The sequence below is a fragment of the Hipposideros armiger genome, unplaced genomic scaffold (assembly GCF_001890085.2).
Source record: "Hipposideros armiger isolate ML-2016 unplaced genomic scaffold, ASM189008v1 scaffold_18, whole genome shotgun sequence".
Taxonomy (NCBI): domain Eukaryota; kingdom Metazoa; phylum Chordata; class Mammalia; order Chiroptera; family Hipposideridae; genus Hipposideros; species Hipposideros armiger.
Window position 1 is genome coordinate 3,719,525 of NW_017731368.1, and position 23,957 is coordinate 3,743,481.

At 44.8% G+C, this 23,957-nt stretch overlaps 2 protein-coding genes across 5 annotated transcripts; one reads left to right on the forward strand and one right to left on the reverse strand.

Annotated features, from left to right (window-relative positions):
* Positions 1-1,411: 1,411 nt before the first annotated feature.
* Positions 1,412-7,664, forward strand: CCR1 (C-C motif chemokine receptor 1). The gene is made up of 2 exons (XM_019630560.1): positions 1,412-1,709; positions 5,159-7,664. The coding sequence occupies exon 2, from the start codon at positions 5,210-5,212 to the stop codon at positions 6,269-6,271; it is 1,062 nt and encodes a 353-aa protein (XP_019486105.1). The 5' UTR covers positions 1,412-1,709; positions 5,159-5,209; the 3' UTR covers positions 6,272-7,664.
* A 3,237-nt stretch (positions 7,665-10,901) lies between these two features.
* Positions 10,902-23,278, reverse strand: LOC109375385 (40S ribosomal protein S29-like). 4 transcript variants are annotated; one of them, XM_019630784.1, is made up of 2 exons: positions 22,773-23,278; positions 10,902-11,198 (listed from the first exon to the last, which is right to left on the reverse strand). In XM_019630784.1, the coding sequence occupies exon 2, from the start codon at positions 11,151-11,153 to the stop codon at positions 10,983-10,985; it is 171 nt and encodes a 56-aa protein (XP_019486329.1). In that variant the 5' UTR covers positions 11,154-11,198; positions 22,773-23,278; the 3' UTR covers positions 10,902-10,982. The 4 variants fall into 4 exon arrangements, with proteins under 4 accessions (XP_019486329.1, XP_019486319.1, XP_019486312.1 ...); XM_019630774.1 differs by having other exon boundaries at positions 10,902-11,980; XM_019630767.1 differs by having other exon boundaries at positions 10,902-12,132.
* Between the last annotated feature and the right edge of the window lie 679 nt (positions 23,279-23,957).

Sequence of the window (23,957 nt, forward strand, 5' to 3'; positions counted from 1 at the left end):
AGTGAGGTATGTAGCACTTTTCCTAGGATAGATAGATATACAGATGGTGCCAAAAAGAGGTGTACACATTTTAAGAAAGGAAAAAACTATTAAAATTGTAATAATATATACCAATAACAAAAGATGAATACAAGTCACGTTTGACTTCTGCAATTACAAGAGTTGCTCAAAGTGGTTACCATCAGCGTCCAGACACTTCTGATTTTGGCAAACTACTGCTTGAGAAACGTTGACCAAAGTGTTCACTTGTATGCATTTTTTTGGCACCCTCGGTTTGTGTGTGTGTGTGTGTGTGTGTGTGTGTGTGTGTGTGTGTGTGTATTCCTCTCTGTAAAGTCACCAGTATTAACCTTGTTTTACTGAAGAGGAAAGAGACACTCGAGGGCTTAAATAACATTCCCAAAGTCAGTAAAATGTAGACCTAGGATTTAAATGTCTGATTTGAGAGGTCATCACTGATGATCCCCTCACGCCCTTCTCACTGTACAAAAGCGCCAAATCCCTAGGCCTACAGCTGTCTTTGTCAATTGGGTTGCCTTTTGCCTCCTTCTTCCAACATCTATCTCTCTGTGGACAGGCTGCCAAAAAGGGGAGCCCAACCCAGAAGACTCGTGAGCTGTTCCAATGAAGAGGACATGAGGTCCCTTGTCCAAAGTCTTCATGTTACAGATGAGGAAATGAGCCTTGAAGGGACATGGGACATTTTTCAAAGCACATTCATGTGTGTGATTTCTGAAATGGTGCGTTGCTGCAAAGCTGTGAGGAAGGTCAGCAGAGTCCCCATTTCGCAGAAAAGATGTGAACTGAGAGGGTCACAAGCACAGAGCAGATACGGGTAGCTGTGGGGAGAATCATAATAACCATCATTTACCAGACATTTGTCCTTGTGCCAGGCGCACTGGGCATTTTTCACATACACGCTGACCTCACGCGTCCTCCTGTGAGCCTCAGCATTCAGTGTTCTCTTTTCATGGAGGGGGAACCAAGACTTAAAAAGTCGTAATTACCTGCCCATGTCTTATGTGGAGAACTGGGATTTGAACTAGGCCGGTGGTTGGATCATTGCATAAAACAGAAGCCCAGGCAGTCAGAAGTGGAGGACATAGGGGGCGCCAAAGAGGAGCTTCTGCTTCTCTCTGGCTTACCAGCCAGCTCATTTTGAGGAACAGAGGACCCAGGGTTCCGGTTTAAATCCTTCCACTTGCAATCTTGAAAAGAAAAGAAAAAAGGAAAGAAAAGAAAAGAAAAAAAGAGAAGAAAAGAAGCTACTTACTGACCACAAGAACTCTGTGTCCTGTCCCCACCCCTGCCCCCATTCCAGACTTCAGTTGCCCTACAAGTTCTGGGAACACTTAATTGCCACCCACCTCACCCCACTCAACTCCACCCAACCCGACCTTACCCAATCCCCTAAGACAGAGCTCGCCAAGGAGAAGTGCAGTCGAGTGACCAGAGAAAATCCTTACACTCAGCCACTAGGAAATGACCAGTGGTGGGCGTTGTGGCCTTTCATGGACACCTGATCTTTCATAAAGGACTCTGTCCCCTTCTTGTCATTCTGAATGACTGAGAACCCCGGAGTCCTATCTCCATCATTACACAGGAAACTGAGTACTTCCTACTCTTTCGGGACCTTGAACCTTGAATTCATAAAGACTCTAAGAGCTCTAGAAACAGAGACTTCGTGGACAAAGTCCCTTGAAACCACAGTAAGTGGCACTTACTTGTCTTTTCTGTCTTGTCAGTTTCTGTGGAAGGCACTCTTGTTTGAATGCATGCATGCAGCTAGACGTGCATCTCACATTGCAGATTATTGGTTTTTACCTGTCTATCTCCTCAAAGGTGGAGGGATTCTTCATGAGCCAGGCAGATGTCTAAGTAGCTCTTTGATGCATCTATAAAGCAATGAACTGTGTGGCAATACTGAGAATGGGTGGATTTATAAAATGTAAAATAGGTTTTTATTTTTGCTTAAAAAAAGGAAGCTATCTTGAACGATCGGTTGTTGGTGACTGATTTAGAAAGTCAGCCCAGTACTGAGGAACAATCTCAGTGGAAAGCTATTCAAGAGGATATACTTGCCAAATTTTCCCCATGTAAATGAAAACCGTACATGGCGTATGAAGTCATTGTGGCAAGAGGCAAATATGAATTAGAAAAACTTTTTGCAGATGGAAGGATGATTTGATACTGAATCAATTTCTTAAGAAGACTAGATTTCAAAATCAGACTGCGGACTGCGTTTGGAGGAGGTAGAATTCCACCCGTCTGAAGGCAGAGAGCTGGCCCGATGACCATTCTGTTCTACTAGTAAAGAGGCAGAAGAATTTTGTTCTGAAGATAGAGGGGCATGGGGGCTACTTGGAAGCATCTGCTTTAACTGTTCCTCCATAAAACTGAGAGGGTCTCAGATTTTCAGAGTTAGAAACCCCCAGAAGTTTGCACAGCCTGCCACTAGCCTGTGTGGCACCCAATGATGCTTTAGTCCCCACTCTGATTAGCAGGACAGCTCTCGGGCTGTTCAGACTGGGGGACATTGATGTGCTGGTAAATATTTCATAATGGGCTCTCCTAAAAAAAAGCCCTGATTTCTAGTCTTTGCCAATTTCTGCATATAAATATTCCCACCATGGTTGATTTCAAGCTACCAACATGCTGAATGCAGAGTTGGGAAGAGAGGCACACAATTGATTCATGTAAACCAGCACAAGCCACCTCCTGCACACCACCAACCCTGGGTGTCTTTACCGTCACGGACTGCCCTTTCTCTGCTCAAAGACTTCACCAATTCCCAGGCTAGAGGATGCTGGCGCTGGAAAGTTCCAGGCTCCAGGCCAGAGCTGGAAGACCTTGGGGAAGACTTTTGCAGCAGACAGCAGGCCAACGTGATCCTTTGGTTTCTCCTCCAAGGCCCCGCCCCAGCCCATCTCCCTTTGGGAGCAGCGTGCCCTGAAGTTATTGCGTGTAACAGTGAACGGAGTTGGAAGTTAGGGGTGTGGAGGCGACTCTCTGTTCAAATGGCACCTGACAGGCTGACCCGATGTGCCTTCACCTTTGCCAGAATTCCCCCTGCAACTGGGCTTATGGGCTCAGTCTTGCACCAGTTGCTCCTTGTGCTCAAGCTGCTCATTGCTCTCACTGTAACCTGCTGGGCCACGTCAGAGTGCTGAGGACCCAGCTGAGCTGCCAGCACTGACAGCGGCCGTGGTAATCAGAAGCTGCCATGGCCTCCTTAGTGACTGCCCACCTGGGTTTCTCAAGGAACAGGGTGGATCAGGCAGAGGCAAGTCCAGAGATGGAGAAGTAAACTCCAGGGATGGACTTGGCAGGAAGTAACAGTCCCTAGCCCGGGTGCCCGTTAACACCCCCACCCCAAGTGCCTTAATTTCCAATGGCCGCTGCAGAAGTGTGAATTTCTGTTCATTAAGCAGTGTAGAAGGAAGAGCACTAGAGACTCCAGATTGAAGGTGGGAATTATGATAAAGGTACCACCTACTTTATTGATTGGTCTTGAGGTCAAATCACTTCAGATTGGTGGCAACATATTGAAAATTTGAATGTGCAGTTCACATGGTTGGGACCGTCTTTTTCATCATTGTCAGGCAGAATTCACTTTCTAGAATCTAGATTAACTACAGAGAGACCTGGTGGGGGGCCTTGGGGGCAGGGTACCTCAGCCAGAATAAGAGCGGAGCCTGGGACATTCCTGGTGGTGACAGGCTTCAGGGAAGGGTGTCTACAGGGAAGGAGGTCCCCTAATATTTACTGAGGACCCAGTAAGAGGGCGGCCTTTCTCATACATTGCCTTACAGTAGCCCTGCAAGGTAAGTGTTACTTTTCCATGTTACAGATGAGGAACTGAGGCTCAGAGAGGTAGATTAACTTCTCCAAGATCACACAGCTGGTAGGTTACACCAAAGCCCATGCTCCCTTTGGGGAGGCGTCTTCAATAAGCTATCAGAAAGGACTGAAAAAAGAGCTAAAAAGCAGGGGCTGGGGGAAGTACTGCAAAAGCAAGTTATCTAGTGGTTCTTTTTGGTGTGTATTTGTTTTTGTTTATGTAACGGCAACCTTGGGTAAAAATGTTTGAGAGGTTATTTCAGCAGAATCCCAGCTTCTACCTGGTGACTGTGCAGCACCTCATGGCTTGACGCTGTTCTGAGCTCAGACCTCCATCTTCTGCTCACCATGTCACCCACTCCGCCCAGCCTGTGCTTTCCTCTGAATCCTCACGGCTCACAGGCAGCCTACACAGTTACCTGTAGACCTACCTGTGCCACATCAGGGCCGTGTGATGTGGGCCAGGCTGAGCCCTCTTTGGGGTCCTCAGTGCCCTCTAAGGAATGGGGTTGACCTCCCAGAATCTCACTATGGCAGCACTGCTGGTGTTTGGGGTGGGACCATTTTTGCCCTGTAGGACATCCTTGCTTCTGCCTACCAAATGACAGTAGCATCCTCTAGTCTTTGTGACAACCAAAAAAGAAAAAATGCCCACACATTTTCACATGCTCCCAGTGCCCTATGATACCCCTGGCTGAGAACCTTTTTATCCCCAGAAGCCATGAAGATCCACTGGTTAGTTTTTTACTCTCAGCCAGGACTGTCTTTTTTCACACGTCCTTCTGCAGACTCCAAGGTGCAATGTCACTGCTCTGTGATTGGAGGCAGGGAAGCTGAGCAGTTTCAGGAATGGGCACAAGAGTAATACACACCCGGGCTTGAGCTCCAGCTCTCATTATCACCAGATATGTGTCCTAACCACTCCAAACTTCTGTGTCATCACCTCTAAACTGGGGAGAAATAGTGGGACCCCTAAAGGGTTGTTGAACACCAAATCCAATGCCAAGTCCATAAGAAGCATGAGGGAAGGAGGTATTGGTTATGGAGAGTGTGGTGAGGTGTCCCCGTGTCTGGGCTCTCCATCCACTGGACTTCTCCTCCACTGCGCTCGTTGCCAAAGTAACTAAATTCATGATGTGCGCACTCATTGGCTGATTGCCCACACCTACTGTTAGACTACAGTTTCCACGGGGGCGGAGAGGACTTCAGTTCCTCCTTGCTCAACACTGGGTCCCGGGCATGGTACACAGTAGGCACTCAGTAAACAGCTGTCAAGTTGTTGAAGACGTATAATCACTGCCTTGTCTTTGTTGTCCAGAGTGCACCGCCTTTAACAGCAAAGTAAATACAGAAACCATTTTCCTTGACCATGGGAGAAGCCAGGATGGAACTTTCAACCACCTCAGAGCACTATGGGACCACAGAAGATTACTACGGGTTCGACACAGCCCCATGTGAGAAAGGAGAGCAGAGGGCTTTTGGGGCTAATCTGTTGCCCCCGTTGTATTCCCTGGTATTTATCATTGGCCTGGTCGGCAACATCCTGGTGGTCCTGGTCCTTGTGCAAAAGAAGAGGCTCAAGAGCATGACCAGCGTCTACCTCCTCAACCTGGCCATCTCGGACCTGATCTTCCTCTTCACGCTGCCCTTCTGGATCGACTACAATCTGAGGAACAACTGGATATTCGGTGACAGCCTGTGTAAGTTGCTCTCGGGGCTGTATTACATAGGTTTGTACAGCGAGATCTTTTTCATCATCCTGCTGACCATCGACAGGTACCTGGCCATTGTCCACGCTGTGTTTGCCCTGCGGGCCCGGACTGTCACCATTGGGATCATCTCCAGCATCTTCACCTGGGGCCTGGCCATTTTCACTGCCATCCCAGGTTTTCATTTTTCCAAGACCCAGTTGGAGATCAAGCAAGTCACCTGCAGTCTTCATTTCCCTCACACAAGCTTCAGACAGTGGAAGCAGTTCCAGGCTCTGAAACTGAACATCTTGGGGATGGTGTTGCCTCTGGTGGTCATGATCGTGTGCTACACAGGGATTATAAGGATTTTGCTCAGACGGCCAAATGAGCAGAAGGCCAAAGCCGTCCGTCTGATTTTTGTCATCATGATCATCTTCTTTCTCTTTTGGACCCCTTACAATCTGACTATGTTTGTTTCTGCTTTCCAAGATGTCTTTTTTACCAAGGAGTGTGAGCAGAGCAAACAGCTGGACGTGGCCATTCAAGTGACGGAGGTGATCGCTTACACACACTGCTGTGTGAACCCGATCATCTACGTCTTTGTCGGCGAGAGGTTCCGCAAGTACCTACGCCAGTTGCGCCTCGTTACATGGCTCCCCTTCCTCCCGAAAGAGAGGATGGAGAGGGAGAGCTCCATGTCCCCCTCCACAGGGATGCATGAACTCTCCAATGGATTCTGACTCAGGCCTCTGGATCTGGGTTCTGATTTAGGATCCAGCAAGGGTGACCTGCCAGGGCACTGGCTGGAGACGAGGCAACTTGGCTCTGCCGGCCAGATGCTGACCACTGACACAGCGTGGAATGATGCCCCACGGGACTGAGGCAGCTTAAAGGTGGTCTAGACTAAGTCACCTCTGGGGCTTCAGTCTATCCTATGAACTTCTCCCTGGAGATGTATGAGTGAACTGGGACATTCCAGAAGACTGGGACAAAGGGTGCCAGTGAAGGGCTTGGGCCCAAACAGGGTTTCGGGTTTGTGAACATTAACATTTGTAAGCAAAACCGCTGAACATCCCCCATCTCTACCCTCACCACCAATGAACTTGGAAATAGTGGGTTCCACAGTTGACTTCACTTCCAGCCCAGAGCCAATCAGGAGGCAGCAGCTGCCTCCACCCACCCACCGCAGCCCCGCTGTGGGTTCTAGGCTCTTGGAAACCCTAAGGACATAGAACTCATGATGGAAGAACTTGAGACCTCATGGGAAATAGGACTGGGGAACTGCTGTTAGCAGTGGAACTTCCCTTAGAGAAAATGTTCATATTCACTAAAATCAAACAATTCAGACAGTAGGCTTGACATTGACCATGTGTAAATACGTTGAACTTCTTGAAACAGCCATCGAGGGGAGGGAGTCATTGTTTCCATTACCGTGCCTTTTTTTTCTGAATATTTGTAGAACGTCCCTTGTCTGTCAGCTGGGTGATATGGTAGTAAATCCTGACAGCTTTATTGCAGAAATTACTAACAGTCCAAAGGACACGGTTAATTTCTTCCTCTGGTTCTCCGTCCAAGCCCTCTGGTTTTATGGATCAGAGCTTTGGCTACCGCCTTGGACCCGTCATCAGGAAAATGACTTGCTGTGAAAGCTGATGGTGTTTGAGGCTGGGGGAGAGGAAAATGTCTGTCAGCCGGGATGGGGTGGGGATGGTCTCTTGATGTAGGAGGTTGAGAGGACCCTTGACTGAAAGAAACTTATTTACCCAAAATGTCTCTAACACATTATCTCTCACCAAGGACCTCCTATTTATCATGTCTTTGTTCTCTTTTTCCTCAGACTTAACATTTCCTTGAAAATCATTTCCCCAATAACAAAAATTATTTCTAAAAAAAGCTTAAAAACACAAAGGGAAATTTAAAAAAAACACACAAAAAAAATCAAAATTGTTCATCATCTCACTCCCCAAAGACAACCACTGTATATTTTTGATGTATTTTCTTTTAGTTATTTTTTTCTCTTGTGAGTATTTATGATTGTATCAAAGATGGACCTCTACTTGCTCCCCTGTTGTCGTTTTTAAGTTGTAGTATGTTTTGATCACTTTCCAAGTCAATAAATCATTTAAAGCATCAGTGCCTGTACTGATTTCCATGGCTGAGACGCACTCTGGGTTACTCCACCCATTTCCCCATTGTTGTTTACACATATCAATAAAAGCCAGCATGGTGACTGAGGACCTGCTCCATTCAAAGCAAGCCCTGGGAGACAGGGGTGCAGGAGGGAGTTCTGTTCTCAAAGAATCATCTGCTCAGTGAGATGGACAGACACAGGGATGCCAGCAGAGCCTGCGCGAGATACGTGGGGCTGCCAAGGAGCCATAGTTCCAGGGCAGCCCAGGGGAAGAAGGAATGCATCAATCAGAAAGTATCCTAAGGGGATGGGTGTCCCACCTTACAACACAATGGCTGACCATTGGGCTGGCCTCTCTCTATTTGGACACTAGAGCTGTGCTTTTTACCAAGCTACCCTCCCTTTCAGGCAGAGACCTGCTACGTTTGCATGTTGTCTTTGTACAAAGAAGCCAGTATCATGAAGGTTTAGAAAACTTTCATCTGGGGAAGAGGAGGTCACACTGCTTTGGGCTTATGTCTCCACATGGAAAATGTGGACAAACGTTGGCCTTGGAAGTCAAGGTGAATGTGAGCTCTCCAACGGTAAACTTGCCAGCCCTCTCTACAGTGCGGGGAGAAAGAGGTTAAATGGAATTAAGAAACATTCGTCCACTATTTGGTAAAACAGAACTGCATCAAAAAACAAAATTTGATCCACAACAACTTCATAATGAGCAATGTTTCACCATGTCTTCCGGTTCCATTTTTGAAATAATACTTTTATTTTCTTGCTATGAAGGCGATACGTGTTCATTGTAGACAGCTTGGAAACTTGTAAAAAGCCCAAAGAAGAAAGTGGAAGCACTTGCAATGCCACTGCTCAGATATAGCCTCTCTTAGCATATTAGTATTATAGGGCATGTCCTTCCAGCGTTGTTTTCTAAACGTGCGCACGTGTACGTTCAATGGCGCTTTACATGTTTTGCGTCACCTCAGTAAAGGTTGACACAGAGGAAATACTCAGTAAATGCTGTTTGAATGAATGATTCTCTGAGCCACCAACTACTTTCTTATAAAGTGAGGATAAGACTAGTATCTATCCCCATGAGGCTGTTCTCAGGATTAAATGAAATAAATCAAAGAAAGTGGGATGACCTTTCTCCAACTCTATCAGATAGGAGACCTGACTCCTTCTGCTCGTGCTCCTCCTTGGTCACTCAGGACACCCTGCCCTTCCCGACTGCCTTCCTCCACTCACCTACTTCCCTGCTCCTGTGTGGATGGACTCACACCCCAGCTCCTTGTGACTGTCGTTCTTACTGTTTCTCCATTTCATCCTTACAGAGAAGTGGGCAGAATAGCACATGGAATACACCTAGAAAGTTCAATAACTGGGGAAGGGTTAAATAAATAATGGTAAATATGACATATGCTACAAACATGAGTGATTTTTAAAAGAATTTTATTGACTTGCGAATATGCTTGTATTGTCTTTTTGGCCATTGATTACATATTTTTTAGCTAAATTTATTGGGGTGACATTGGTTAATAAAATTATATAGGTTTTAAGTGTACAATTCTAGAATACACATCTGAGTATTGCATTGTGTGTTCCCCACCCAAAGTCAAACCTCCTTATATATTCAACCCCCTTACCCTCTTCTCCCTTCTCCCACTTAACCTCTGGTAACCACTAAACTGTTCTCTGTGTCTGTGAGTTTTTCTTTCTTTGTCTGTCTTGTTCATTTGTTGCTCTCAGTTTTATATCCCACATATCATATGAAATCATATGGTTCTTGACTTTTTCTGTCTGACTTATTTCATTTAGCATGATCATCTCTTGTATAGCTAATGTTAAATTAACATAAAAATAAAAATATAGAACTCTTCTGGTTCATACTTCATAATATGTAGGCAGAGTCCAAAGTCGGGAAGGGAAGAGAATATATGCCAAATTTCTTTGGGATTATGTGTGTATCAGTCAGGGTTTGATCAGAGAAATGACATGAGACAAGGCTAGGGTTCCCAAACTGTGTGTTGAGGCACCCCTGGGGTCACAGTAAATTCACAGGAGAGCCATGAAATAGTTCCAGTTTTCAAGGGTGAACATTGATACCTTATGTTTCTTGGACATCCTGAGAACTACACATTTAAGATAGTTCACAGTTTCAATATTAGACTGCATTCCTTTCAAGGTTTTCATATCCTCGCAAAGCCGGGTTTCTGATGGTTTGAGATAAAAGCAATGTGGAACAGGAGCTGAGGGTGACAGGGTCCAACAGATTCCAAGATTGGAGAATGGGGCCATGCCCAACAGGTGTACGTACCCCACTGGTACTGATTATTTAAAAATAAAATCAGATGTTATTTTTCTTTCAATTTACATGTACTTTCAAACAGCTATAAACAAAAATACTTAAGTTGTTTGGATGTAACCACTTACTAAGTGGAACAGTTTTGCATTTCTTTTGGCTTCAGGGAAAAAGTAAGGAGGCATTAGGGTGCCAGGAACTGAGAAAGTCAGCCTCCTCTAAAATCGGGATTTGCTTAGGAACTGGATTGTATGCAATTGGAGCTGGCGGGTGAGTCCATGCAGGTTGTTACCTGGCTTCTAATGTTGAGTGGGACATCTCTATATGTCAGTCTCCCAGATGGTCAGGAAGGAAAGCTAGATATGGACAACAGCAAGGACAAAATGTAACCTGTGAGTACAAACAGCAACCTACATGGCAAATTAGACCTCCTGAGGACCGAGTGTGTGGAGAGAGGCCTGCAGAAGCTGCACTGGGCACCTGGCCCAGGACTTGGGAGCAGCCAGGAAGCAGAGGGCTCTGCAGCTGCTGTGGGGGCCAGCAGATGGATAATAGCGCACAGGCCCCCACAGGGCCTGGCACCTGCTTGCACCTTCAGGGCACAACATTGCAGCTGTTGCTTTACTCTTGCAAACCACACGCTAATTCTCTCTCCTGGAGGACACTCGCCTGGACCCCTACAGGAAAGGGGTTCTGGGAACTGTCAGCCCAGTTTCACAAGACGGGCACTGGACAAAACCACCACGAAGGGTGTATATTTTCTTCTGTACACTCTTTCATTGCTATTCATTTTTTAAATGAGCGTATCATAAGACAAACTATTCTTTGTGAAAAGAAAGAAATGAAGGAGCTGGAAGGGAGGGGGAGTGGGGGAAGTTGAGAAGAGAGAGAGAAAAGAAAAAGAGGAGTAGTTGTTTCTTTTTTTTTCACATTAAAACACTCATAACTGAAGTCTTTATTTTATGTACAAAGAGCTGACATTGTTTCTGCAGTAGATAGCTTGCGTGATTCATTCATGGAAGTTCACTCAGTCCAACTTAACGAAGCCTACATCCTTCGCGTACTGATGGAAACACTGGCGACACATACTGAGGCCGTATTTCCGGATCAGACCGTGCCGGTTTGAGCAGACGCGGCAAGAACGAGAACCCTGGCCGAATTTTCTTGGACGCCTCCAGTAGAGCTGCTGGTGACCCATCTTGTTCTCTCGGATGCAACAAGGTAAAAGGGGGAGCAGTTGTTTCTTAAAAGAACAAATTGGGATGAGCATTCCAGGATGAGAGAGTGGCGTGAATAGAGACCCAGAAGCATGACACCACCTGGGAACCACAGAATGTTCTGTAGGATTTCCATAGTGTGCAGGGGAGCCAGGTTGCTGGAGGGGAGGCAGGGGGGGTGGGGGTGATGAGCCGGGAGATGGGCTAGAGCCGGAGGCCACCACAAACTCAAATTAAGTGACTCGCTGTGTACACTCTGAGCACAGGCTTTATATGAGAGGCAAGTATATGCCAGGAGACCCTGGGTAACATGTCGCTGAACTTCACCTTTCCTAGTAACAGAAAAGCATCGTTAAAACAACGGGAGTTATAAAGCCTTGGGATAAAGGCCTTGTCGGTTGTGGTCGTAACTCAGAACCCTCTCGTCCCCCCACTACTCAGGGCACACTCTCCCCTGAACCTCTTCTGCCTGCTCTCCCCAGCTAGCCCAGGCCTCTGCCTCTTTCCACCTTGTAAAAGGTGGCTAAAACTGTGCGCATTTCCACAGAGCTGCTATCTATGCAAACCATCTGTCTTAGAGTGGCCCCCTTACTTTATTTACACTTCTTACAAAGTTTTCCTGAAAAGGAAGGTTTGGTGCCTTTTCTTTGAAACAGTGTCACACCTCAGTGATTTTCTTGCACTGCTCTGATGCCTAAGACACCTCCAGGAAGCTGACACATTGTGGCCCTTCACACTTGACACCATCGTGTGTCTGTCAGGACAACTGGTTAGCACTGCAGCATTTGCTTAAATCGGTATTTGGTTCCTGAGAAGGAGAAAAGAAAAAGGAGTTACCCCCGTAACTTAAATTTTGAATATGTGTCGGCAAAATTGCAGAAGTTCAAGCAGCTTTGTACTTCCGTTTTGTCAACACTTGGTTTTCTTTATTTTCACCAGGAAGTCAGGCTGGGAGTTGTCCTGAAAGCAGATATCGTGGCATTACTAAATGTGACCACAGAAAGGCTGCAAGGATGTTGTCCACAGCTCTGCTCATTATGTGGCCACTGGACACTCCCTGTAGGGCCGGCATTCATTTATAGCAGTGAATAAAATAGACTGTGACTTCCTGCTGTTTGGGACACCTTTTGTATATTGAAGGTAAAGGGAGGTAAGGTGGGGGAGGACAAACAAGAAGCAAACAAACAACAAAAAGCCCTAGGGCGTTACTTAAATAGATTTGCTGCAGCCAGCTCATAGCATTCATAAGACCCACTTGTGTGATCTCTTCCGAACTCCATGATAAACCACATAACAGGGGTACTTGGAAACGGGACATGGTTGGATTACTTACACCAGGGTAATTGGCGAAATGCTACAAACCAGGGCTGGGTGCCTTTTTGTTACACCACTGAGTGAACTTATTAAAAATTTGTACATGTGAAATGGGTGAATTTTATGATATGTAAAATAAACTTCAATTTGTTCATATGGACGTGCATGCATGTATGTGTGTGTGTACCTTCTCACTGAAGAAATTTTGAAATATATAGAAAAGAACTGACAGAAGAGAGAAAGGATCCCACTTCTATTGGTGCCTATTGTTCCAATTGTTCATAATAATTATACTGTATATGTGATTGTTCTATTGTGTTTTGTTTCACTTACCAGTGTATCCAAAATATTTTTTAAACATCCCCAGGTAATCCCAGTTTGCAGCAAAACAAGGAGTGGTCTGGACCCTGGCTGCACATGAGCATTGCCTTGGAGGACATGTAGAAAGTGCGGCTGTCCAGGCTCTGTCTGACCCCACTGGGCATCTCCGGGCAGTAGGAGCCCAAGCATCTGCACTTTTGAAAAGTCCCCCTGGAGATTCTCCTGTGCAGCTAGAGCTAGGCACCAGCGGTGTAGACGGCTTTGCTAGGCAAGGATCACCAGTTTGGGAATGCACCTGGAGGGGTTGGGAGGAGGGGGGGTGTGCTTCGGAGGTTCGCAGGGAGAGGAAGCACAGAACAGCCTGGGACAAGGAAGATGGACCACCTAGTGGGCTTGCTTGGTTGTTTTTCTTGTACACGTGACTTATTAAGGCAGTACTCCTAGGAGAAACTGGAAAGAGATGCAGGGAAGTTGGACAGGAAGAGGAATAAACTCAGACCCAGCTCCAGCCTGATCCTGTGGGCAAGGGAGCTGGGCTTCACACTTCCACGCCAGTCAGTCACTGGCGATGGTTTCACCGAGGAGACATGACTCCCAGGCATTCCAGGCAAAAAAAAAAAAAGCTTTAGTTAACCTGAAAAAGACCACTGAGGCAAGTAAAGGGCTCACATCTGAAGGGGCGACTGAGGTATCTGGAATATGAGCAGGCCAGAATGGATGATCTCATTATTCTCAGGGTCCCCCGGCAGACAGGGAGGGTTCTGTGTTTGATTAGAAGGTGAAGGGGCAGGGAGCTTCAGGGTTCCTGGAAGGAGTCGGCACAGCCTAACAAACAGGTATCAGAGAACTTGATGTCCCTGGGTGCAGGAGAAGGGATAAGGAAGGCTTGTAGATGTTGCCTCCAAAATTCCTTCAGGTGCCTCTGTGCCAAATGTTCCCTGCTGCTGAGCAACTTTGGAAAACAGCTGTGTAAGCTCAGAGCAGCCCTTCCCCTCCAGTCCACATGTCTCTTATCTAGAGACTGTAAATTCTGTAGATGATCTCCAATGTCCCTTTCTTTAAGTATTAAAAGATTATGAATTATGGCTTCTGGTTGCAGCCAAGATGGAGTAGCCTCATTTCTCCCAGGTCCTCCCTTTTACAGCTGAAAAACCCTTTTCGTAACACAGCAAAGCATAGGAAGACTCTGCAAGGTGGGGGAGGTAGACTGCCTAAGACCCTTGGGACTTGAGGAATGACATGTGTACCCTCATTCCCTCCCATGTATCCTGGACATGGTGCTAGAGAACCCTCCAACCCACAACTGCTAATAGGCACAGATTAAAAACAAAAACAACCCCAACGAAAGCCACTCATCTTAGCCAAAAGCCTAAGAAAAGGGTGGCCTGACCACAGATGGTCTTTGTAGCAATACCTACCAAAACGAACAGAATCACCCCCACTTCCCCTCACACACACAGTTTCAGCAGGGCAGAAAGGGAGCTCTCTCCCACCCCTACCCAGCCCCACTCCCATGGAAGTGGGCAGCGGTGTTCCTCCAAGTCCTCTGCCCAAGGATGACAGTGTCCCCTGGGCCCAGTAGCATACTAATCCTCCATCCCCCACCCAGCAGAAGCAGGCTATGCTCCATTTCCCCACTGGGTGTGCTTGAGGGGGGCTAAGCAGGGTCCTGGCCTACCATACCCTGCGTGGAGGATGCAAGCAGTGCTCCAGTCCCCTGCCGGGCTCAGCAGGGTCCAGCAGAGAGCCGAGCCTCCACCCCTACCCAGCACTGACACCGAACAAAATAACGCAGATCAGGGCTAACAAGTGCTCCTTCCCCCCTCCCACCCCCATGCCTGACATCATCGGGGCCTAGTGGGGAACTCAACTTCCTCAATCCCCCTGCAGTAAAGAGCCTAACCAAGATGGCATAAAGCAGAACTAGCAGGTACTCTGGTCCTCCCACCTCTTGGTATCAGTGGAGTCCCAATGTGGAACTCAGCCTCCACCCACATCGGCCTCAATGAGATAGAATGAGAGAGTGTGAGGTAGGGTTAGCCACTTAACTTTCTGCCTCTACCAGTGGCAGGGGGACCCAGCAAGGAGCAGAGCTCACACCCCTGCTCGAAGGAGGCAGAGACTATTCATGTCCCACTTTTGCTCAAATGTATCAGCAAGACCCAAGGTATCAGAAAGACCCAGCAGGGAATTGAACTTTCACCCCACAACCCTGCAAAGAGACAGTGTGAGTCAGCAGTCACTTATGGTAAGGTGGTATTGACAGGGCCTGGCATGGGGTAAACGTAAACATCCACCTGCCCCTTGCACTATACTTCAACAGAGGGACTGCTTGCTAAGAAGAAGAAGAAGGAAAAGGAGAAGGAGAAGAAGAAGATTAAATAAAATAATATTCAAAATGTTCAGGGTACAATAAAAAAAAATTTTTTTCCCATAGCAAGAAATAGAGAAATTACAACTTTAATAAGAAAAGACAATTAATATACACCAACACTGAGATGAATCAGATGTTGGAATTATCTGATAAACATTTTTAAAGCAACCATCATTAAAATGCTTTAACAAGAAATTATTAATTCTCTTGAAATAATTTTTAAAATCTCATTAAAGAAATAGAAGTTATTTTTTAAAAAAACCAAACAGAAATTATAGAACTGAAAAATACAATAACTTAAATATAAAATTTGCTGATTGGGCTCAATAGTAGAGTAGAGATGACAGAGGATAAAATTAGACTAAGAATTTGAATGGATCAATAACAACTATGGAGATTGAACCAGTCAGTAATCAAAACCCTCCCAATAAAGAAAAGTCCAGAATCAAATGGTTTGCCTGGTGAATTCTACCAAAGATTTAAAAAAGAATTAACTCCAATTCTTCTCAAACTCTTCCAAAAAACTGAAGAGGAAGGAACACTTCCAAACTCATTTTATGAGGTAAGCATTACCCTGATACCAAAGTGAGACAAGGACACTACAAGTAAAGAAAACTATAGGCCAATATCCCTGATGATTATAGATGCAAACATTTGTAACAAAATGCTAGCAAACAGTGCATTAAAAGCATCATATACCATGATCAAGTGAGATTTATCTCTGGGGTGCAAGAATGGTTCAAGACATGAAAATCAATAAATGTGGTATCCTCTTCAACAGAATAAAATATAAAAATCATATGATCATCTCAATGAATACATAAAAAGCATTTGACAAAATTCAACATTCTTTTATGATAAAAACTCCCAACACATTGAGTATAGAAGGAAAATACCTCAACATAATAAAGGCCATATGTGACAAACCCACAACTAACATCACATTCAGGGGTAAAACGTGAAAAGCTTTCCCCTGAAGATCAGGAACAAGACAAAGGTGCCACTCTCAACACTCCTATTCAATATAGTACTGAAAATACTAGCCAGAACAATTAGGCAAGAAAAAAATAAATAAAAGGCACCCAAGTCATACAGGAAGAAGTAAAATTGTCTCTGCAGATGATATGATCTTGTATACAGAAAACCATAAAGATTCCTTTAAAGAAACTGTTAGAACTAATAAATTTAGTAAAGTTGCAGAATACAAAATCAACATACAAAAATTAACTTATGTAATTTCTATACACTACAAAGAACTTTCTGAAAAAGAAGAAAACAATCTCATTTACAATAACATCAAAAGGAATACAATACTTAGGAATAAATTTAACCAAGGAGATGAAAGATCTATACATTGCAAATTATAAGACATTGATGAGAGAAATTGAGGACACAAATAAGTGGAAAGATATCCTGGGTGCATGGATCAGAAGAATTAATATTTTTAACATGTCCACACTGCCCAAAACCACCTATAGATTCAGTGCAATCCCTATCAAAATTCCAATGGCACTGTTCACAGAAACATAAAAAAAAACAAAAACAATCCTAAAACTTGTATGGAAACAAAAAAGACTCTGAATAGCCAAAGCCATCCTGAGAAAGAAGAACAAAGCTGGAGACATCACAATTCCTGCTTTCAAACTTAATTACAGAGCTATAGTAATCAAAACAGTATGGTATTGGCATAAATTCAAAACATTGACCAATGGAGCAGAATCAAGACTCTAGAAATAAACCCACACATATATGATCAACTAATATTTTACAAGGGATCCAAGAATACTCACTGGAGAAAGTCTCTTCAATAGTGTTGGAAAAAACTGGATAGCCACATGAAAAAAAATAAAATTGGACTTCTATCTTACACCATTCACAAAAATTAACTCAACGTGGATTAAAGACTTAAAAGTAAAACCTGAAACTCTAAAACTACTAGAAGAAAACATAGAGAAAAAGCTCCTTGACATTGGTCTTGGTAACAGTTTTTTGGATATAACACCAGAAGCCCACGCAACAGAAGCAAAAATCAAAAAGTGGGATTGCATCAAACTAAAAAGCTTCTGCAAGCAAAAAAATAATCAGCAAATTGAAAAGCCGATCTACCGAATGGGAAAAAATATTTGTAAACTGTCTCTCCAATAAAGAGTTAATACCTATAATAAAATATACAAGGAACTCATGCAATTAGATAGCAAAAAAATTCCTATTACAATATAGTTAATAATATTGTGATAACTTTGCATGGTGACAGATAATTACTAGATTTAATGTGGTGATCATATTATAAGGTGTATAAATGTAAAATCATTATATCGTATATCTGAAACTAATATAATATTGTATACCAGCTACACTTAAATTAAAAAATAGGCAAAGGACATTTATAGACATTTTTCCAAAGAAGACATACAAATGGCTAACATGTACATGAAAAGGTGCTTGACATCACTAATCATCAAGGAAATACAGGTCCAAACCACGATGAGATATCACCTCACAACTGTTAGCATGGCCATCATCAAAAAGACAAGAGACAAGTGTTGGTGAGGCTGTGGAGAAAAGAGAACCCTTGTGCATTATGGGTAGGATTGTAAATTGGTGCAGCTACTGTGGAAAACAGTATGGAGTTTTCTCAAAACATTAAAAATAGAACTATCATATGTTTGAGCAATCCCACTTCTGGGTATACATCCAAAGAAAATGAAATCACTATCTTAAAAGATATTTGCACCTGCATGTTTATTGCAGTATTCATAATAGCCAAGACATGGAAACCCCTAAGTGTCTTTTGATGTATGGATGGATAAAGAAAATGTGATGGATATAGATATAAGTACATATAGATAGAGATAGAGGTAGAGATAGAGGTAGAGATAGATAGAGGTAGAGATAGAGATAGAGATAGAGATAGAGATAGGAGGTATAAATCTCTAGCTACAAGATGAGTAAATTCTGGGGATCAAATGTACACCATGGTAACTATGATTATGATAACAGTGCTGTATTATATACATGAAAGTTGTTAAGAGAGTAAATCTTAAGTGTTATCACCACACACAAATAATGGTCATTATGTGAGGTAATGCATGTGTCAACTAACCTTACTGTGGTCATCATTTCACAATACATACTCATCAAGTCACCAGCTGTACACCTTAAACTTAATGGGATATGCCCATAATTTCTCAATAAAACTAGCGGGGGAAGCAGAGATGAAATGGGGAGAAATAAAATCAATGAAAGTGAACTCTGATAAAGATACTGTGGTAGCTGAATAATAGTCCCCAAAGATATACAGACCCTAGTACCTAGAACCTGTGAGTTTATATAGTCAAAGGGACTTGGCATGTGTGATTAAATTAAGGCTCTTGAAATAGGGAGAGTATCCTGGTGGACCCTAAAAGTAGTCACAAGTATACAAGAAGAAGGTAGAGGGAGATTTGACTACTGAAGAAGGCAAGGCAATGTGACAACAAAAGCAGAGATTGGAGTGATGGGGTCACAAGACAAGGAATACGTCAGCCAAGAGATATTGAAAGAGATAAAGACCAGATTGTCCACCGGAGCCTCCAGGAGAAACCAGACCTGCCAACACCTTGATTTTAGCCTTCTGGCCTCAACAACTGCAAGAGAATAAATTAGTGTTGTTCTAAGCCACCAAATTTGTGCTGATTTGATACATCAGCAAGAGGGAACTAATACAGCCACCATGGTCACAATTGCCATCCTTCCTGAAGCTGGTTATCCAATCACCGTCCATCGCTTTACTGCTTCTCCATCCAGACTCTTGATCCCAAGATGTCCTTATGGCATCTATTATTTCAATATTTGAAAATGTATCTCAATAATTTCTTGATAATTATTGAGCTAGATGTTGCAAGACCAGGATTCAAACTCACTTATGACTTTCAGTTCCACATTTGACCCTTTTGGACGTTGAAAGGCTCTTCGGAAGGTCATTTCCAGTGTGGAAATACCCCTGCAATAGGGCAACAGAAGGTCACCCAGCCCCCTTTGCATTCTTCTAGTAACTGGGAGCCTGTTTTCTTCTATGAATTCACAGAGAGTGTGCCCATGTCCTGGGTCAGCCAATCTCTAACTAGCCTGAATTCTGAGAACTAGACAACAGGTGTTGAGAAAAGAGGAATGTCTGGGGAAAGAATTGAGACCTTATTTCTAACTACCCACATCCAGAGGAGTTAACCAGCTATTTAGTATCAAGGGGCTGTTGCATTATATGTGTGGTAATAGCTGTATGTGTTCCCAAACTGCATGTTAATTTAATCCAGGGAAAATTTCTCCATAGTATTCCTTCGATTCTTCCCAGTGTTGGGGGAGGACGGGGGTGTAGTATCCATTTGTTTTCCAAGCCTAGAAATAATTACATCTTTGCAATCAACTTTCCAACAAATGTCATACGATTGGTTCTTATTGACCTGGTTATAAGGTGTGAGTATATATATATGGATGTGAGTGTATGTATGTTCATAGTTGTGTGTACTTGTGTCATTTTTTTTGATTGTGCAAATGTAGGCTGTGTGAGTGTATGAATATTTGTGTGTATTTGTGTGTGAATATATGTATTGGTATATGTGTATGTATGCATGATTTTATGGTGAGTGAGTGTGTGTTGGTGTGTGCGAATCTTTGTATGCACGTGTGTGTGAGTACACGTAAGTTCATGTGTGTGTGCGCATATGCACGTGTGCGCTTGCAGCTTGTTTCCTCCACTAAGCTCTGTGCTTACAAGGACCACATGTCCTCCCCATCTGTGCCCATCCCAGTGTCTGGCAAAGTGCTTGGTACCTGACATGTACTAAACCCATGGCAAGGAGCAGACACAGCAGCCATCCCAGGAGGAGGCCCTAGGGGCGTGTCCAGTGGTCCAGATGTTCTCCATCCTCCCTACAGGTAGATCCTGATGGAACCCACCTTGCAAGGTGCTTATTGAATGGAAGAGGCCTCTGAAAGCCATAATCCTATCTGACCCTCACAGTAACCTGCGTCAACAGGACAGATATTGTTGCCATCTTTGATTTTAAGAAGGGATTGAAATTACAACCAGAAAGGCTGTGACTTGCCTATGGTCATACAAAGTGGCTGACCTGGGACTGACTCCTGATACAGCTTGTCTACATCTTGCTTTGTTGTTTAAAATGTGTCTTGTTGAACTAGGTGCCAGGTTCTGAGGCACTTTAGTGTCCCGGGCAAGGGTCTGTATGTGGAAGCTTCAGGCGTGGACATACCCTCTTTAAGTTTTAGTTTCAAATGAAAATCAACCACTTGTCGCCACCTCCATAGTTCCAGCCCTGATCTGATGCCCTACCTCTCTTCAGAAACACAGCCCAAAGCCGCCACCTGGTCTTCCTGTGCTGCTGCTTCCCTCCCTGCAGCCTGTCCTCGACGTAAGAGCAGCCAGAAGATCCAGAAAACAAATGGAAGTCAGACCAAGTCGCTCCCCTTCGGTGGTGCCCCATCGCATGAGGGTGGACAGCAAGGCCCTAACTCTCCCTCCGTGAGCTGATGGCTTACCATTCTCCCTTCACACACTGCCCCAGCCACACACCAATGTCCTTGCTCAACCTTGAACATGTAACGCGTGTCTCAATCTCAGCACAACAAAGCCTTCTAAAAGATGACCCCAAAAGTCCAACATGCAAAAAAAAAAAACCAAAATAGATAAATTTGACTTTATCAAAATTAATAATGTGTCTGCTTCAAAGGATACCATTAAGACAGTAAAAAAGAAAACCCAGAGAAAGGGAGAACATATTTGCAAGTCACATAAGAGTATTGTGTCTAGAATACAGAAAGAACTCTCACAACTCATAATAAAAATAAGCCAATTGAAAAACGAATGAAGGGCTGGAATAGATACTTCTTCAAAAAGGATATATAAACGACAAGGGAAATATGAATCAAGACCACAATGAGCTATGACTTCACACCCCTCGGATGGCTATAATTAAAAAGACAGGCCATCACGAGTGCTGGAAAGCGTATGGAAAAAATGGAACCCTCATACCCTGCTGTTGGGAATGTAAATTGGTGCAGCCACTTTGGAAAACACTGTGGTAATTTCTCAAAAGTTCCCACATGGCCTAACAATTCTACTCCTGGGTATATACCCAAGATAAATGAAACAAGATAAATGAAAACGTATGTCCACATGAATGTTTATAGCTGCTTTATTTATAATAGCTAAAATGCGGAAGCAACCCAACCCAAATAACCATCACTGATGAATGGATAAATAAAATGTGGTATATCCATACAATGGAATATTATTTGGCAATAAAAAATGAAGTACTGATACATGCAGGAACCTTAAAGTGAAAGAAGTGAGTCACAAAAGACCACTTATTATATGAGTATAACTCCATTTATAGTAAATGTCCAGAATAAGCCAACCCATAGAAACAGAAAGTTGGTTAGTACTTTGCCCAGGCTGGGGTGGGGGGTGAAGGGTTGTTGGTGGGGAATGGGGAGTGGTTACTAATAGACTCAGCGTTTCTCTTTGGGGTGATGAGACTATTCTAACATTGATCGTAGTGGTGGTGGCACAACTGTGAATATACTGTGACTATATAACTCTGTGAAACCACTGAATTGTACACTTCATATGGGTGAATTACATGGCCTGGAAGTGAGAGGAACCTTGGCTCATTTTAGGAGCTGGAAGTCACCCACAAAGGCAGGAGCATCGAGTGGGTGGGCTGAGAGAGGAAAGGAAGCAGGCTGACAAGTCCAGTGGGGGGGCCAGACCGCCAGCAGCCTTGTAAGCCGCACTGTAGATTTGGACCTTACCCGATTAACAAATGAGTCTTGAACTTGGGGTTGACATGACCACAAAGCCTACAACATTTGCTCTCTGGCTGACCCTGCTGCTGGCTGCCACCTGCTAGTCCTGAGTCTGCTGCCACCTTCCCATGGGACACGTCTCCCAGGTGGCTCCACTCCCCACTGCTCTCTATTACTCCCACCCAGCCTGGTCCCAAGAAAGTGTGACAAGGACAAAGACAAAAGGGCCAGACACAAAAGCAAAAGCAACCTTTTAGAAACAGGCAAAGGAAAGACTGTGAAAGCAGTAGACAGAGAAGAGGAAAAGTAAGAGAGGGTTGTTTTCTAGAAGGTCAGAACATAGAGCATTTCAGGAAACACATGGGGGCCGAGGTGCCCTGTGAGCTGAGCAGCTCGGACAGATGAGGGAGGCCATTAGAGCCCCCCAGCAGGTTTGACAAGTGACTGGGAGGGTGAGCTTTAGGGGACCCGGGAAAGATTGTATCAAATGGGGAAGGCTTGAGCTACAGAGAGGGAGAGATGGAAGATGGGGGTCAAAGCTGATGGAGCCCCGTCTTTGCAGAAGGGATCGGGGATGGGCGCTGAGAAGCAGGCTAGGAGGGAGAAAGTGCAGGTAATTTGGGAGGATTTCTAGCAAGAAGTTAAGAGTGTCTTATCCTGGTGACTTCCGTGTTCTTGGTGAAACCAGTGAGGAAGTCACCTGCTGATAGCAGGGGCAGGCGGGTGGTCAGAGAATTCCAGCATGAGAAGGCTTGAAATGCATGTGGCACAGAATGGGGAAACTCACCTATGTTCCTGGGTGGCTGCGAGGCCCACCAAGCCTGGAAGCCATGGTGTGGGGACCCCTCCTCTTCTAGGCTGCATGAGGTTGTCTGGGAGCGGCCCGGTAGACAGGAGCCTGTCAATCAGGATGGCAGAACCATCTTCGCCTCCCTCCTCTCGGGGACACGGCTAACTCTGGCTCGAAGTCAGAGTACTGGGCAAACACACGCATTTTCAAAGCATACTCTCCACTAGGATTTTCAGCACGGCACAGGAAACACGTTCTTCGAAATGTGCTGTGTTTCCAATTTAAAAAGCAGAAGGAGGGAAAAACAGATGGAGCCCTTTCCTCACATCATGCTTTAAAACCAATGCAAGTAAACATGAGTTCTGGGGTAGCATCTGGGAGGCACCTCATCTGTTAATGAGTGGTCACGTTCACTAATAAGCATACAGGTTGTGTCACAGCCTGCGCTCCCGGTCCATCTCACGACAGGGCCAGGCAGGAAAGGCAGGGGGAGGAGTGTTGTACCGTCATGGGTGAAGGGACCCAAGCTCACATAATTTGTAAATTATGTGAGTCTGTGGAGAAGCCTCCCTTTCCCAAAGGTGCACCGTGAAAGTGAAACTACAGCCAGAATTCTGAACCCATCTTGTGACACAGGAAAAGGCAGTGGAGGGTGCACTTGACACCGGAGCCCCTTTCATCAACCCCAAGTTCAGACTCCAGCCCCGCTTTTCTTAGCTATGTGACCCTGGGCAACGCTTGACCTTCTCTTAGCCTTGGTTTCCTCATCTGGGAGGTGGGTATTGACCGCAGTGCTGACAACAGAGGATGCAGGGCCTCAGGGAGGGTTCAGAGAGATGCCGCACATGGAGTATGGGCACCTGGAGGGCAACAAGAGCTCATGTTTCTAATTACAACAGTGGAGGAAAGAAAGGGGGGGGATTTGGGGAGCCCTGGTCCTCAGTCCAGCGTTAACATCAGCTGTGTGACCTGAGCAGGTCATTTTTCCCTCCCTGGGCCTCAGTTTCCCCATTTACAACAGGAAGCCATTGGGCCCAGCACTGGTTATCTCTGAGGAAGCTGTAGACAGGGGAACAGGATTGGGGGTGTCCTGAGTCCTTGAGGGGTTCAGGCTCAGACACCCAAGGCTTAAGCAGCGATGACATGACCTAATCAATTAGACTTCTTTCTATTCCCTGACCA

What these genes read in the sequence shown, in the direction of transcription:
- CCR1 (XM_019630560.1), top strand. Translation starts at nt 5,210, where the DNA reads ATGGGAGAAGCCAGGATGGAACTTTCAACCACCTCAGAGCACTATGGG.
- LOC109375385 (XM_019630774.1), bottom strand. Translation starts at nt 11,225, where the DNA reads ATGCTCATCCCAATTTGTTCTTTTAAGAAACAACTGCTCCCCCTTTTA.